This window comes from Onychomys torridus, chromosome X (assembly GCF_903995425.1).
Source record: "Onychomys torridus chromosome X, mOncTor1.1, whole genome shotgun sequence".
NCBI lineage: Eukaryota > Metazoa > Chordata > Mammalia > Rodentia > Cricetidae > Onychomys > Onychomys torridus.
The window spans coordinates 124,267,792-124,284,863 of NC_050466.1; the positions used below are offsets into that span (position 1 = coordinate 124,267,792).

At 39.5% G+C, this 17,072-nt stretch overlaps 1 protein-coding gene across 1 annotated transcript in view; it reads right to left on the bottom strand.

Moving 5' to 3' along the window:
• Gucy2f (guanylate cyclase 2F, retinal) overlaps window positions 1-17,072 on the bottom strand; it is an 81,281-nt gene that overhangs the window by 24,110 nt on the left and 40,099 nt on the right. Inside the window, exons 7-9 of the mRNA XM_036175380.1 lie at window positions 11,462-11,551; window positions 5,376-5,552; window positions 2,745-2,901 (exon numbers count right to left, since the gene is read on the bottom strand). Coding sequence (XP_036031273.1) covers window positions 2,745-2,901; window positions 5,376-5,552; window positions 11,462-11,551 — 424 coding nt within the window. The remainder of the gene's footprint in view (window positions 1-2,744; window positions 2,902-5,375; window positions 5,553-11,461; window positions 11,552-17,072) is intronic.

The window sequence follows — 17,072 nt, forward strand, 5'->3', positions numbered from 1 at the left end:
AAGATTTCAAGCAGAGGAGGTTGAGGAGGGAGCGCCAGAGCAAAATTAAAAATGGCACTGGTTCCTGGCATGCTCTCCCTGCACATCTAAAAGCATGAGAAGGGGAAACAAGCAAACTGTCTGGTAAAAAGCTCAGTTATTAAATACAATCATTACCAAATAGTACTTTCAGAAAGTACTGGCATGTATGTTGCTAATGGCTAAAACAAGCTTGTATCTGGACTGCACTACAGTCAAGAGTGAACAGTGATGAACACTCCTCCCCATCTTCCAACCCATCCCCACTTCCTCATGTCCACTCCAAAACCATGTAAGAGCCACGAGCTACCATTACACATGGACTGTCAGAAAGGCAAGAAAAATTACTTAGGCTTCTTTTGTATTGGCTGCAGCCACTACTTTACTCTGAACTTGTTGTGTTGATAAAGTCAACTTTGAAGAACCATGATGTTATAGCATTAAAAAAAAGAAGAAAGAAAACAACTAGAAGTCAAGAGATCTGGGTTTATAAATCCCAACTTGACTACTAATCAATTTATTTTTTTCTGAACCTCAATTTCCCCAAAGCAGAAGTTGAGCCAGATGACCTTCAAAGATTGACCATTTACAAGACCCTATAAGCCTCATCATTTAAGATGGAGATCAGCTCCATTGTTTCTTTTTTTCCTCATTCATTCATTAATCTAACAACTATTTATTCTGCCAGATACTGTGAAGTTACTGAGAGACTCAAATTTGCTTCTTATCTCCATGGAGCTTATAATTTAGATATGGGGAATAGACAACTGAGTAGATAAGTATTACTAAGAAAGTATAAATCCACAATAAATTTGGAGACCTCAACAATCTTGAAGAGAGCAACTTAGCTGGGCATCAGGGGTCATAGGAAACCTCTTGATGCAGCAGTACTTAAGCTGAGTCTTAAAGGAAGAGGACTTAGCTATGCTCAAATAAGTGTTTATGACAACGGAAAAGGAAGAGTATCCCAGGCAGAAAGTGTAGCATGTGTGATAGGGCTAAAAGAAAGAGAGAGCTTGACATACATAAACAACCTGAAGGAGTTCATCAGAGCTGGAGCGAAGAGATGGAGGAGAAATGGTTAAGCTCAAACTAAGTAAGACTCAAGTCAGTCTTGTAAAGGAATTTGAACTTTACCCTAAAGGTAATGGGAAGTCATTCAGTGAGGGACACCTATAACAAAATCAGATTTGCAGTCTAGAAAGTTCCCTCTGGCTATAGTATGTAAGTAATAGACAGCAATTTGGATAGTGGAGTAAAATAAGAGTGAGAGACCAAGGTACAGACAGAGACAGTATACAGTACACGGCCACTGAGAGAGAGAGAGAGAGAGAGAGAGAGAGAGAGAGAGAGAGAGAGAGAGAGAAGCATATGTACTCACATAGGCACAGCTTCACATAAACTGAAGAAATCCTTTCCCCACTTAAGACCAAATGTCCCTACAGTTGAAAGTTTTGCCAGTCTGTTAATTAAATGTGAATTAAATGGAACTCTGGAAAAGTATTGTGTTTTACCTTTTCTCAATGTCTAGTTTTTATAAAATGTTAAGTACCTGCCATCTCTGCAGCTATTATCCCAACACCCTATTGTAAAGCAAGGCAAATGGCAAACTAGGCATTCAAACTAGAATTAGACAAGTAATTACCACACAGCTATGTCAGGGACAGGGGAAGGGAGAGGGAGCAGGAGAGGGGAAATATCACAGCTGTCACTATGATTTTTCAAGAGTTTCAACTCCAAAACATGAATGGACAGAGAAGGAGAAAACTGGTTTTTTTGTTTGTTTGTTTTGTTTTTTGACTAGGAGAAGACCTGAACTGAATTGCTGTGAAGTCACTGTGTGGTCTTAGTAACTCATGAGCCTCTGTTCTCTCATCTGTAAATGGGAGAGTTGGACTAGATGGAGCCCTACAGTTTAGTGTTGCATACATTTTGGGAAGTGCAGATGTGATGCCCTCAATGACTGGCTGTCCATCTCTATCAAGGCATGTGGCTCTCTGTCTTTTATTGTTCTTGCCTCCTACATATCGAAGTCAGCAATTTCAAAACTTGTAAGGCCACCGTTTTCTAGTGCCCTGTCTTTGGGGGATTGTCTGTTCTCCCACACCTCCCATTTCTCTTTTAGCTTTGATGAGTTATGATTCTGCCAGGCATTCCTCCGCACTGCCACTTACGCACTAGACAGAAGACAAAAGCACAAAATGGGTATCACAAGCATGCCTGCTTACTTACAAGTCTGTTGCTCTGTCTGAAACCATCCCACACAACCAACAGAGCACTCATTTGCAGGGGGCTGTCTCCTTGCTTCTTTCTCTCCGAAAGACACAGTGCTGATATGCTCTAGTGACATCCCATTCTATAATATACCTTGTGGGGGTCCAACTTCTAAATTACTCTCCATTCAATCTGACAAGTATTTATTGAGTGCCTACTGTGTGCCTAGCACTCAGCAAGATTCTCCAGGGACTGCTGGGGTGTCCAAACAATACAGCCTAATCCTGCCTCAGCGGGGACTGAACATTATTGCAATGGCTTTGTTTGGAAGGAAAGGCTGGGCTGAGGTTACAGCATGCAGGCTTCATTCAAGTTCCTTGGCTTGGAAATGAGGCTGGATTTTCAACAAAAGTGAAGAGTTGAAATCACCAAAAGGCTTTAATTCAATGCATAGTTTCATTTGAACCTTGAAGTTACCTTGTGTGCATCAGAGGGTACAATTCATTGCTTACCTTCTTCAGAAGGTTCCTCTTCAGAGAGTCTCAGCATTTCTAAGATGTCATTAATGCCATAATCTGTCACCTTTAGTACAAAACGCCCATCCACCACACAGTTCCGAGATTTTAGCCTCCCGTGAATAAATTCTCTGTGGTGTAAATATTTCATTCCCTGCAGATGATACAAGAAAATTTATTTAGGCACTCATTTAACTGTTTTATGCTTTTAGAGCCAATTTCTGTGATTGTTAATGGCATGGGTGATTATGATCCAGAATTCAACCTTTTTCTCTTATTTGCAGGCAAAGCAAACCTTTCACAAGGTGTTTAGACAAAGTCTAGCTCTAAAATGCTTGACTGTGATGAAGAATCATATCTTGTGTTTATTGAGAATTATGTGCACTGGGAAATCTATTGACATTTCAAGTACAAGATGGATCCATATGCGTGTAATTGCCAGGAACTGGGAGATTCTGATTTTCCTCAACAGATCTAATGCAACTTTCAATCCATTATTAGCAGAAGTAGAAACTGGTGAGGCTTTGAGATTTGGCAATTTAACAACAGCTACAAAAATGTTTACATATGTATACTGTAGGGGTTCTACTTCTTCAGAAAAACCATGTATGCTTGCATATATGTACACAAACAAAGCAAGGAAAACACTCACTGCAGCTTTGATTTTATATAGTGTATAACTGGAAATAAACTAAATATCAATAAGGGAGTAGCTAGGTTTATCATGCATTCTTATCTTTGCATATTCTGTAACACTTAGAAAGAATAAGGTTCATCATATGTACTTATACTGATACAACTATAAACCAAATAGTAACTACAAAATACTGAGTTGCCGAGTAATATAATGGCATGCACATTAAAAACAACTGCAACTGTTTTTAAATATATGTAAATAAATGTAAAATGAATTTCAAGTCTAGCTTCCAAATTTTTAGCAGTAGCTAATTTACAGTAGAGGTGATAAAAGGAAGAGGATTGGATAAATGTCAATATTTTTCCCACATAGATTTGTAGCACTTGATTTTAATTTAATGTACTATTTTAAAAAAAAAGAACAGCTAGAGGATGCTAGGTATTTCTGATCTGTGGGATTGCTTAAGAGCCTTTATATGGCATTCAAATGTGATGTAGAAGAACTCTCCATCAGATGAGTTTAATCACTCGGCAGAGAAATACAACTGTATTTTAGTGCAGTCATCTCAGCACTGTTGAAGCCAAGTGTCCTTTTAGTGAACTAGCTCTGCTTTGCAGCCTTATACCTCTTTGATTTCTCATGCTTTCCATTTTCTGCCCTCAGGAAGGCATGCTCTTCAGTACTTCCAAGCCGAGTCTACAATGGGCATGCTTTTCCCCAGGATAGCTAGTGCTTGAACACCACTCACCTCGGGCCTGAAGAAGATTGTCATTTAGAGACCTCTCCCTTAACTAGCTGGGTGTTGCTTGCACTGTGAGTAGAAATAGCACTAGAAGAGAAGCTGGTAGATTTGCATCTGTATTAGCTATGACAGTACTAACCACCACAGCATTCTACTATCAGCTCTTTCACATAACAGTCAGCTGATAAATACATATTAACAATCTATTATGTGTGCTAGATATATTCAAAATAAAGACTGTCTCATGTAGCCTCTCTGAGCCTCTGGGGGCTTGGAGGTTAATCATGGCCATTTTACAAAGGGAGAAAGAAATAATGTCTTCCCCTTTAATACCTCCTTGAAAATGTTTAAGTCACTATACAAAATTCAAGGCTGTGATTAATGTGTACATAGCTCAACAAATACTCAGACCAGCTCCATTAAAATACATACATAGAGCTTTATGTCGTCTCATAGAGTTCATTGGCTTTATAGAAGATCATCCATGGACCTTTCCATAAATTCCCATTGTAGCAGTCCATGGTACACATTTTGTTGTTGTTGTTGTTTGTTTGTTTGTTTGTTTGTTTGAGACAGGGTTTCTCTGTGTAGCTTTGTGCCTTTCCTGGAACTCAGTCTGTAGTCCAGGCTGGTCTTGAACTCACAGAGATCTGCCTGACTCTGCCTCCTGAGTGCTGAGATTAAAGGCGTGGCCACCACCGCCCGGCTGTCCACCATACACAAAATGGAGCTGCTGCCTTATATAAACAGTGGACATTTGTGTTCCAGTGGTAGAGTCCCACATCCACACTTAGATATTCAAAGTCTCATCATCTAGTTCCAGACTATAACACCTTTTAGAAAATGAAAGCCAGCAGCTGGTTCTAAATAGTGTGGAAGATTCTAGGCCTGAGTACTTCCCTATATCCACAAAGCAGAGAAGTGGGATGTGGCTAAATGCAGAAGAGGACTTAATGGCAAACAGAAGAAGAGATGAAAATGTGGCCCTCAGATTGAGAGGAAACAGGGGCAAATACTTTCCGTATCAATACTCCACAACACATATGGACAAAAGGGTGATGGGAGGGCAGAGAGTCAATACTTGGGAGACAAGGCACAGGAGTGAAATGATCACAATAGCCCACAGGAAAGAAAACATCTCCAAATCTTAAATTTTTGACCTAAAAAAGTAGAACAAAAACAAGTCAAAATCTTTGTAAACTTCAAATCTATAAGGAAAATCCAAGACTCCCTTAGTCTTGCCAGTGACCTTGATGAGGTCCAGCAGCAGTGATGATTTGAACATCCAATCAAGTTTCACATCATCATTAGTCAGGATGTCTTCCAGGCTCCTCCGAGAACAAAATTCTGTCACAATGGCAAACATCCCTGAATCATAGAAGAAGCCCACTAAAGGGTTGACATTCTCATGCCGCAGGTCTTTCATCTGCAAAGAAGACATGCAGAGAACAATCACAGCTGTCTTCTTTCAGTGGCTGACTGTTGACTGTACTACACAAAAGGTACAAGAATAAGGATGTGCAAGATGCCAAAATGAGCCGGGTGGTGGTGGCACACGCCTTTAATTCCAGCACTCTGGAGGCAGAGGCAGGTGGATCTCTGTGAGTTCGAGGGCAGCCTGGGCTACCAAGTGAGTTCCAGGAAAGGCTACAAAGCTACACAGAGAAACCCTGTCTCGAAAAACCAAAAAAGATGCCAAAATAAAGACCACTGTTTTTATACAAACTGTAAAAATGGAAAAATGAGAAAATAAATATATCTTATATTCTTATTTGAGATACGAGAAAATTATAATTTGATCATATGAGAAAAAATAAATACATTGCAGTCACTTTCTCCAAAAGAGCTCACACTCAGTGACGAATAATAGCAAAGTGATCTGAAAAATGTATCTCATCATGTAATGTGTTTTAAAAGAGACCACGAGATGTTCAGTGAGCTCAGAGGTTAAATATCTCATCCAGACAGGCAGCAAGGGAGGGAGGTATCAAAGGAAGCTTTCCAAAGAACTGATAACTAGACTGCACTGAAGAACATACAAGAATTGACCAATTGGCATGATGGACGGGCAGACTACTTCTGAGTGGAGGAAACGACACCAGGTATAGTCTTCCCAGACTACTATGTAATGGGGAAAATGTGAAATATCAAGGTAGAGAAATAGACAAAAGCCACAAGTCATAGTGTGAATATCGTAATTTCATTGTGCTATGTCATAATTTTATGGAGAAACCTGGAATGGAATTTAAATAACTATACTCTATTAATATTCCCTTTAAATAGATATAAGAGAGGAAAAAGTCCTCCTTCAAATCATTCTTGGATTCCTAGTTGGGTTTCTAAAAAGATGGTGGTACTGTACACCAATAAAGGAAATTTGAGGATGGTATAGTGGCAGGTTTTGGGATGCTCTACCACATCTTGTTTATTGTTTACTGTTCATCCTCCAGCTAGCTGCTATACATGTTAGCTGATAATTTACAGTCACCACCATCTCAAGAAAACCAATCTATAGTCTAGATCCACCTTACTAAGAGGCTAAGTCTCACCCATAGGCCTCAGGCAAAGATTCAATAGGAAAACTATACAAGTTCAGTGTAGTGGGTAGCCATTCCAGCTTTGACCTGGAAGTTCCAACCCCTATTGAGGCTTCGGTAATGGTCACGCCTACAAGGCGGGGCTGAGAGAGGATATTGAAGACCCAGGATCCAAATGAGAAGGATCTCTTGGCTCCAGGCCCCTGGATGGTGGAGGTAGACCTAGCAGAGGTCTCCAGAGAACACCGCTGGACTGGGCCACACCTTTCCCAGACCCTGCAACCTATCCCTTCATTTGTAAGCTACCCCACAAAATAAACCTCCCTTTTAGGAGTGGCCTTAATAATTCCACCAATATTTGGCGCTCACGTGGGGCAAATTCCAAAGGCCTGGGTGGCTCCCACCCTCAGCATCCTCCCCAGCTGGCTGGTACCTGAAGCTGCAGGGTACCACAGCTTCTTAAAACCAGGAAAAACCTACACGGTTCCATTCCTGAAAAGGAGCTAATCCAGTCTCAGTTCTGCAGCAAGTTTAGCCCCCAGAGATATTGGTGAAATTATTAAGGCCACTCCACGTAGTTAAAAGGGAGTTTTATTTTGTGGGGTAACTTACAAATGAAGGGATAGGTTGCAGGGTCTGGCAAAGGTGTGCCGCAGTCTGGCAGTGTTCTCTGGAGAACTCTGCTCCGTCTACCTCCAGTGTCCAGGGACCAGGCACCAAGAGAGCCCAGGCATCTGGAACGCATCTGGTACTAGGGTCTTCAATGTCCTCTCTCAGCCCCGCCTTGTAGGCGTGACCATTACCGTAGTCTCAATGTGGGTTGGACCTTCCAGGTCAAAGCTGGAAGTTCAGCCTCAAGATGAGATCAAGTAGTTTACTGTTGTTTTTATCATTTCCTCTTTGCCAGTGGTTCTCAGCCTTCCCAATGCTGTGACCCTTTAATGCAATTCCTAATGCTGTGCAGACCCCCAACCATAGCATTATCTTCATTGCTACTGCAGAACTGTAATTTTTCTACTGTTGAATAGTAATATAAATATTTTCAGAGATAGAGGTTTACCAAAGGGTCACAACCCACAGGTTGAGAATCACTGCTCCATGTGTGCTCATAGTATAGCTAGCCTCCAGCTGAGATCAATTCTTACTTATCTTTTACCTCTGCCCTCTACCTTGCTTCTGCTGTCATGAAATTTGAACAGAAATGTCCATCATAGGCTCAGGTTTTAGACAACCTACCAAGGTAAATGAGAAATTAAACTTCACTGTGGAGAAACTCGATCGTGTCACACAGAAATAAGGCACCCATGTATATCAAGTTGGAACTTTTCTTAATTTTTTTTTTCTTTTTCGATTCAGGGCTTCTCTGTGTAGCCATGGATGTCCTGGAACTAGCTTTGTAGACCAGGCTGGCCTCGAACTCAGAGATTCATCTTCCTCTGCCTCCTGAGTGCTGGGATTAAAAGTGTATGGCACCACCACCAGGCTGGTTGGAACTGCTTTAGAGTGTTATGCCTGTGGTTTAGATTTCAGGAAACAGACCTGAACTGAAATCAGATGAATGGGAATTTTAAGTGTGTAGATGGTAAATAAAATCAATGCATACATTAAAATTACCTAATGAAAGTATGTAGAAATGAGAGAAAGGGAAAATATATCAGTGCTTAAAGGATGGAAAAAACAGCATACATTTAAAAAATTAGAGGTGATGCTATAGAAATTAAGGAAATCATATTTAGACCAATAACATTAGCACCATAAGACACAATTCTTAAAAATCAAATAAATATTAGAGAAGTCAGGTAACATGAAGAAAATTGTAGTTATTAATTATAGAACAGCACTATGCAAACATGTTTACACAGAAATATACACAAACACACATGTGTGCATGAGTTGATTCTCTGCATTTGCACATTAAACTAATTATAGATAAATTTGAAAAAAATTGAATTTATACTTAACATGTACAGAGCTTTTTCTTGTTACTCCCAAAACAATATGGCAATTATGTATATAGAATTTACATAGTATTTAGGAATTACAAATAATCAAGACATAATGCAAAGTATGTGGGAGGGTGTACACTGTTTAGATGCAAAATATTGTTTCCTTTTCTATAAGAGATTCGAGTATTCATGGATTTTTAGTATTTGAAGGGTTCCTGAAACCAGTTCCCTGAATATAGTAAGTACAACTCTCTGGCCATATATAATTACATACATGTGAGTGTGCACAGTCATGTACACACAGGCTTAGAATGGTAACAACATTGAATGACTAGAAACAGACTAGGTTTTAGATGTATAAATGTCATGATGTCTGAAGTGAAAGAAAGAAGTCAAAGATTATCGCATGGACTTTGAAGAAGACGGCAGTCTATTTACTGGAATGGATTATTTGTAAGACCTTCAACAAGATGGTCTGAGCCAAAATTAAGTTAATCCTGTGAGTTCAATGCTACCCTGGCTACATAGCAAGCTCCATACCAGCTAGGGCTACATAATGAGAATCTGTCTCAAAAATAAAATATTAAAAGGCCAGAGTTATAGCTGAGTGATTGACATGCTTTGAACTCAGGTTCAATCCCCCAGCATCAAAAGACATTAAATATTTGGGAGCATATTTGTTATAGCATCTAACATTATACTAATGGCCATAACACTGGCAAATTTCAGACCTATATGTCTGCCTGAACTTTACAACCATCCATCCTCAGATGTAAACATGAGAGGAGATCCTGTGTTGAAAGTAGATAGATACCTACATGCAGTCATACCCTAAAAGACTCTGAATAAGAGGGAAAGTCTGGAACACTTTCACAAGGTGAACAAGTACTAGGCAGACATATACTTTACCTCTTCCATAATGATTACTTAGCTGTCTACCACCAAAATTTCAAGAGTTGGATGCATCTTGCATCAGGACATTTGTTATTCCCCTATCTGACATAAAACCTTTAAACATTCAACTGCCAGAGATACCTGCTTCTGAGTCAAATAACAACCCACATAATTTTAAATACTTCCTTGGCCAATTAAAAATCCTCTGTAGACTGCTGGCAATGGTCGAGAGAAAATCTGATCTGACCTAGTCTGGTGATCGATGGCCAAACACCCTAATAGTCAAGCTGGAAATCTCATCCAATAACTGTTGGAAGTGGATGCAGAGATCCTCAGCCAGGCCCCAGGTAGAGCTCCAGGTGTCCAATTGTCGAGAAAGAGGAGGGACTGCAAGAGTGTGAACTGTTGAGCCCAAAATTGGAAAAAGCACAGGGACAAATAGCCAAAGGAATGGAAGCACATAAATTATGAACCAAAGGCTGTGGAGCCCCCACCTGGATCAGGCCCTCTGGATAAGTGAGACAATTGAATAGCTTGAACTGTTTGGGAGGCACCCAGGCTGTGGGACCAGGACAATTGATAAAATTAAAATATGGGTAGTAATTTAAATAACAACATTGAATAAATGTTATATGGTCTGATTTGGATCATTGTACTGTAATGAAGTATAAAAATGTCCTTGGCTTTAGAAAACACATGCAAAAAAAATTAAAGGTGAAAGGACAATGTCTGTCACTTACCTTTCAATTACTCCAAATGTGTAAGTAGACAAATGAGCAAACTGTAAGCAAGTGCTAAATTTGAGCAGACTATGTGAAAGTCCCCTGAAATGTTCTTGAGGGTTCTTCCATAAAATTGAATTCATGCCCAAATTAAAACTCAACATACACACACACACCAAAAAGAAAAGGTGTGTTGCACAACCCCTATGTTGGCTTATCTCTTTATTCACATACATATTGTATCAGCTTCCATAGTTTGGGCCATTTTGTCTCTTTATTTTGAGTATAATTTTATGGTTAGCATCTCAGGTCATAATATTACTGTGAAATGGGCTATTTCAGCTGCCTTTGTCCCTCTTGGATTTATCTCTTATTATTTTCCTTCATTCCAGGCACCAAAATCCTATGTAAGGGAAAAAACACATCATGATAATTCCTCGAAAACCTTAGGAAACCCCTTGTTCCCCATGGGCCACATCCCTTGTTTCCTTTCTTTCCTCACTTGTACTGTGGTCTGCAGGCAGTTGGTCCTCATTCAGATCTGTTGGAATGATTTACCTGCTTTGTAAATGTGGAGAAATTTACTGTAAGGAGCATTTGAAGGAACCAAAGACAATATCCACAAATCTTTCATGGACTCCAATCCAAGTTCAATGAGGAGACAAGAATTTAAATGGCTTAGAAGAGATCATGCCTGACTTATTTATAGGCTGCTTCCTTAAGTAAACCATCCAAGGACACTTTGAACATAACCAGTGGAGTTAGGAAAACACCATATTTCAAACACTAATTATCAGGTGAATCTTCAAGGTCTGAAAAATGGGCATATTGATGATTATGGTATACTTAATTGATAATTATCTTAATAGGCATCATGTTATAAAGAAGTTATTACCCAGGAATATGCAAGATGTATTGTGTACATTGTCTCTTAATTCTCTTCCTGATATAGAAGAGAAGGCAGTAAAAAGCAGACAGACATTTTGCCAATAGGGATATGAAGGCTCGGGGAGTTTGGGTGATGGGCACAAGTTAATAAAGCTCCTTCTTTGATTCAGATTCTGTGTTTTCCATTTTCCTACCTTTGTCATTGTATTAAAGAATCATACCAAGCTAGTAATAACAAATCTGCCCTTCCCCTGCACAGGTTTTCTAAGACTGCCTCATTCTGGATGGTCACCGTTAATTACTTTGGAAGAAAGTATTGGCTTGAATAGAAATGAGGGTTTCTCATACCATTTCAAACACATCACTTGCACTTGATTTGATAGACTTAATGTCTCCAAAATCTCCAGGAGGGAACTTCTTCAGCCACACCCAGTCACCCTGGAAAGAAAAGGGATAGAACACTGATGAGATGTAGTTGTCGGCAGCTAGAGCAATGTGCCTTCCACATAAAAGGCTTAGAGTAAAATTACCACGACAAGCAGATTTTGTTTTCTCCTCCCCACCCCTCTACCCCAAAGAAATTCCATATCCTGGGTTAAAATTAACTCAAACAAAAATAGCTAAAGTTAAAAGTATCAAAGCACTCAGAGCAGAGAAATAACCCACGTGTATGCAGATCCCAGGAAATACAAAGATACCACTCTGAAATGTTTTCCTTAACTAACTGCAAAAAGTGCTAGGTCATTTCACTTAGTCATAGCTAAGTGATGTGGCACTGGGCTTGCATCGATTAATGGTGATGCTTGGTGATTGCAATTCCCACTGCCTCGAGGCGTCTGTAGTGGGAAATGCACGGCAGGAGATGGAGTGCCACAAATGTCTGCAGCATTTACCTTAACTCATTTTTCTCTTGTGTGACAGGCCATGGGGTCAAGGTGGGGGCTCTCTTACACATTCATCGTAGATCGACTGATTTAAATGTAGATTAAACATTTTTTTATTTTGATTCACACATGTACGGCTACAGTAACAAGTCATCTAGACCCTTTCCAAAGTCTCTTTCCAACTTTTGCCATTCATAATAATTTTATTTTTTATTTGAAGTGTTTGTAGGTATAATGGGACAATTTGATACATGTATACAATGTGTAAAGATCAAATCTGAGTAATTAAAATTGATTCTTAACTTTTGAAACACAAAAGTACAATTTTTAAGGTCACTGTCAATTCAAACTCAATTATTTTATTGTCTTTCCTCACTTTCCTTTCCAGTACCTGATAATTTTCTTCTGCATGCATAGCCTCAAGGAGTCATCAGTCATCAAGCCCTACTTAGTTCTGTCCAACCAAAAATTTTTTAAAAGCAATATAAATATAGATTCCTTTTCCTCTGTGATAATGATAATGTCTTACACTGTGCTCCCTAGTCTTCGAAGTGCCTGCACATCTATTACCTATAGCCTGGAGAGTCCATTTCAGGCTGCACCTACTTGTCATCAAGTAGAGATAATAAAGCAGAGAGCTCTGTGCAATCAAATTGTGAAAATAGGAATGTGTAACCACTCTCTTATTAAGGAATATACCTAGCTGTAGCTGTTCATCTGGAAAGCTGCCAGAGGCAAAGGCTAATGGTAGCTGCAGGCATCACAGTAACTCTCCTGCATTTTGTATTACAAAGCATCTCCTAGCCAAGGAGTTCAAAATCTCTCAACTAGGGAATGACTCTAGATTTGTCCAGAGCTGGACAAATCTGTGAGAGCCAAGCTCATTGCCCACAAAGCTCAGAAAGGCAATGTGGCATGAGTTGGTGCCTGCAGCAGAACAGACAAAGTGGGACCCTGGACCAGCTGCATCAGGGTTAGCTGGAAACTCTGTAGAAGTACCACTAACTAAGTTCCACAGAACACCTAGGGAATCAGAAAGTGCAGGGTTGGGACCTGTAGTCTGGATGTTATCAAATCTTATTTGTAACTCCAATCTATGTTCAAGTTTGCGACCTAAAGCCCAGCCTTATCTCTGTGACGCTTCCTTCATTCACGGCCTCTCCATTTGCCTCACACTAAGCTTCCCTTATCAAATTCTGCTTTCAGGCAGGGATCTAAAACTCATTCAGAGAAGTCAAAAGGACTGCTGTGTGGTGGTGGTGGTGGTGGTGGTGGTGGTGGTGGTGCACGCCTTTAATCCCAGCACTCGGGAGGCAGAGGCAGGCAGATCTCTGTGAGTTCGAGGCCAGCCTGGGCTACAGAGTGAGATCCAGGAAAGGCTCCAAAGCTACACAGAGAAACCCTGTCTCAAAACAAACAAACAAAAGTCGAGAGGACCTCTCACAAGATTTACTGTTTTGTATCTCAAAGGACTTTGTCCTTTATAGCCATCAAATATTAAGCCTTAAGCTGACAGAACAAAACTCTAACTGGAATTTTACAAAATGAGATTATGTATAATGCACACTAATTAATGGTTTGTTTGTTTTTGTTTTTGTTTTTTTAAAAGAAAGCCTCCTCAGCCCCTTGGCAACTGTCACTTGGCCCTCAGTAACTACCAGCTGCTATGGCACCTTAGTGCAAATTAGATAATGATGTTTTCCCTCAGGTGAAAAAAGAAGCCCTAATTCTTTGAGTATATAATTGTGCACTTTGTTTTTGGGCAACAGCCTTGGGTATGAAAATGAATGCACATTTTACAAGCATGCAAGTTCCACACTCACATTTGCTTACCCACACCCTGGTCACAAAGGAGCACATCCCGTTGGTAGTGTGTACATTCTGTATATCACCAAGGTCTCCCTGCCAAGGGAAGCCTCTTTTAGGAGGTATAGAGTCTGACTATCAGGGTGGGAGAAACAAACTGGACCTAGGGTTCCATGAATACTAGATAAGAGGAAGAGGCAACCTCAAGGAATTTCTGAAGCACGGTTAAAATAATGACTAGCCGGGCGGTGGTGGTGCACGCCTTTAATCCTAGCACTCGGGAGGCAAAGCCAGGCGGATCTCTGTAAGTTCAAGGCCAGCCTGGTCTCCAAAGCAAGTTCCAGGAAAGGCACAAAGCTACACAGAGAAACCCTGTCTCAAAAAACCAATAATAATAATAATAATAATAATAATGACTGAATAATATGCATAATTGGTAATGATGGTATAGATATAAATGTGAGGCTTGACACCCATTCCAGAACTAGACCCAGAAACCAGAATGTCTGCATCTCCCTCTGTACAGCTCACATTTAAATTAGAACGTATTGTCACTGTGAACAGAGCCCTCATAGATGTGATGTCCTCATATGGTGTACAACCCGAACATCAGTTAATTACTAACAGCTCTGACTTGTTTGCAACAGAATCTACTGGATGCAGAAACCTCAAACAACTTCCAATAGAGGACCATTTGAGCAAGCTGCTGAACTTTTTGTTTTTAATCTACTGATTCAATTGACTTACACTCCATCTTAGACATGTCTTTAACCTTAGCCAGGGAGTTTTGTAGACTCTCTTTCTTCCTTTACACCTTAGTCTCAGCCTAATATTACTTCACTATATGGTATTATTGTTATTAACACCCTCCTGGGCTAGAGAGATCACTCAGCAGTTAAGAGCACTAGCTACTCTTCCAGAGGACCCGGGTTCAATTCCCAGCACCCCCATGGCAGCTCACAACTGTCTGTAACTCCAGTGCCAGGGGATCCAACACCCATTTCTGGTCTGTGTGTATGCACACAGGTGGTGTAGACATACATTCAGGCAAAACAGCCACACACACATAGAAAGAAAGAAAAAAAGAAAGAAAGAAAGAAAGAAAGAAAGAAAGAAAGAAAGAAAGAAAGAAAGAAAGAAAGAAAGGTCTTTAAAAGAAAAAAAAAAGAGCATAGTCCTTTTGTAAAGATAAAGATCCCCCATTCATGAATTGACTGACCAGCAGTCATTTATGGAAAGTTATATAATCAGCTTCCTGTTCAACTTCCAAAACAAGAAAATATCTGACAAAATCTTCAAGGGCAGTAACAGACTTTTTTTTTCTTTCTCAGTTCTACACTGTAACCTTGAAACCCCACTAATAAAGTATACCATGATTGAACACATTAATTTGTCCACTGAGTCAGAGAATCATAGCAGAGCCATGCCAGATGTGGCCTTGGAGGCTTCTCTCTCTAGAAATTACCAAGCCTGGCTGCACATATCTAAAAGTATATCAATTGGCTTAAAAAATACATCAATGCCTGGTTGCAGGTCCCTACCAACTGAATATCAACAAGAATCAACTGGTAATAATGGGAGTTTGGACATAGCTCTTTTTTTATTTTAAGTTTCAAAGGGCAATTTTAATGCATCCCCAGGATTAAGAACTCACTTCAATTTCTAATTTGGTAAATGAAAAGTGAAGGTTATTGATACTTCCTTCAGAATCCTATTCGTGCATTGCAACTGTAAAGACCTAAGTTCACACTGTTTGACATTCCAAAGCTATCCGATCACTCTGCCTTTAGTTTTTCAGAGAGGAGATTCTTCAAAAACCTAAAGCTCACATTTGAAACAAATCCCCTCATTGATTAGATTAAATCACAGTAAAATCCTGAGGTTTCCTACTTCAAATTAAGATAAAACCCTCACTCTCAGGTATACAGAAAGACCATATGTGATGCTAATTTGGTATGTAGTCATAGGCAATCCACTTGTGAAACTATGCAATTCATATATGTGTGTGTATATGTATATATATAATTTATTACATGTATATATTTTTATGTTTATGTATTTATTATATATATATATATATATATATATATATATATATATATATATATAAACAAGAATTTATTTTTCACAATTCTAGAGGCTGGAAAGTTCAAGGTTAAGGGATAGTAGATTCAGTTGTTGAGTGAGAATTGATGTTTATGTCCAAGATGGTGTTTTCGCATCCTTTGAAGTAGAGAAACATTGTGTTGTCCCATGGTGCAAGGCAGAAGGACAAACAGGGCCAAATGCTGTATGAAGTTTTGTTTATAAGGACTTTACTCACATTGATTGAATCACTTTTTTAAGCTCTCATCTCTTTTTATTGACACATATTCATTGAACACAATAAGTTTCATAAAGACAAGTTCTTTCAAGAGTATCCTGCACCTTAACCACATTCATGCCCTCATATCCTCCTTCTCTCCCTCCCACTAATCTCCTCCCTTCCCCTAGTCTTCTACACTCATGTCATATACCTCTATATATGTTTATACATTTATAAAGATTCTAGGATCCATAAATGAGCATTTGTCTGAGTCACTTTTTCACTTAATATCTCAGGGTATTCCAAATGTCATCATATTGGTCACTAAATTTTAACACCTAAAGTTTGGAGGTAACATGTTCAGTCTCTAGCAAACCCCATGTGAATTATTTATTTGATGGAGGAGAATATTCTTGGAAAATCCACTGCAGTCAACAATGTGAATTCTTCCCTGTTTTAGACTTCCTTTGCAGTTCCTATTGAAGCTGGAAGTGTCAGCTGCTCTGCTCTTGGGAGTGTCTCCAAACACAACAAGGGAAGCACACTAGGAAAGCCTCACTTAAGAGGGACAGAAGGACTCCCTTAGGAGGGACAGAAGGACTCTCTAGTTTCCCTTTACCCCCTGCTTAACATTTTCCTGCTGAGAAGAAACAGCGCTCTCTACAAGTGATGCAAGATTTGTTCTGGTTGCCAAATTCTAATATCTAAGAACAATGGGGAGGAGGTGACCTCTTAAATCTTGAAAGACAAAAACTTCAAAGGGGATTTCTACTTTATAAAGCATAAAGTAACCTGTTATTCCCAAAGATAGTACAGGTGAATAAAAAGAACATTTTTAAAGTTTCAATGTCACCAGAATGTTACAAGTGTAGGAAAAACAACTAAACTTTGAAGATTCCCTCCAAACTTTACCCTGCATATCTGTATCTCTAGACATCTCACACCAAACAAGTAACTCAGGCAG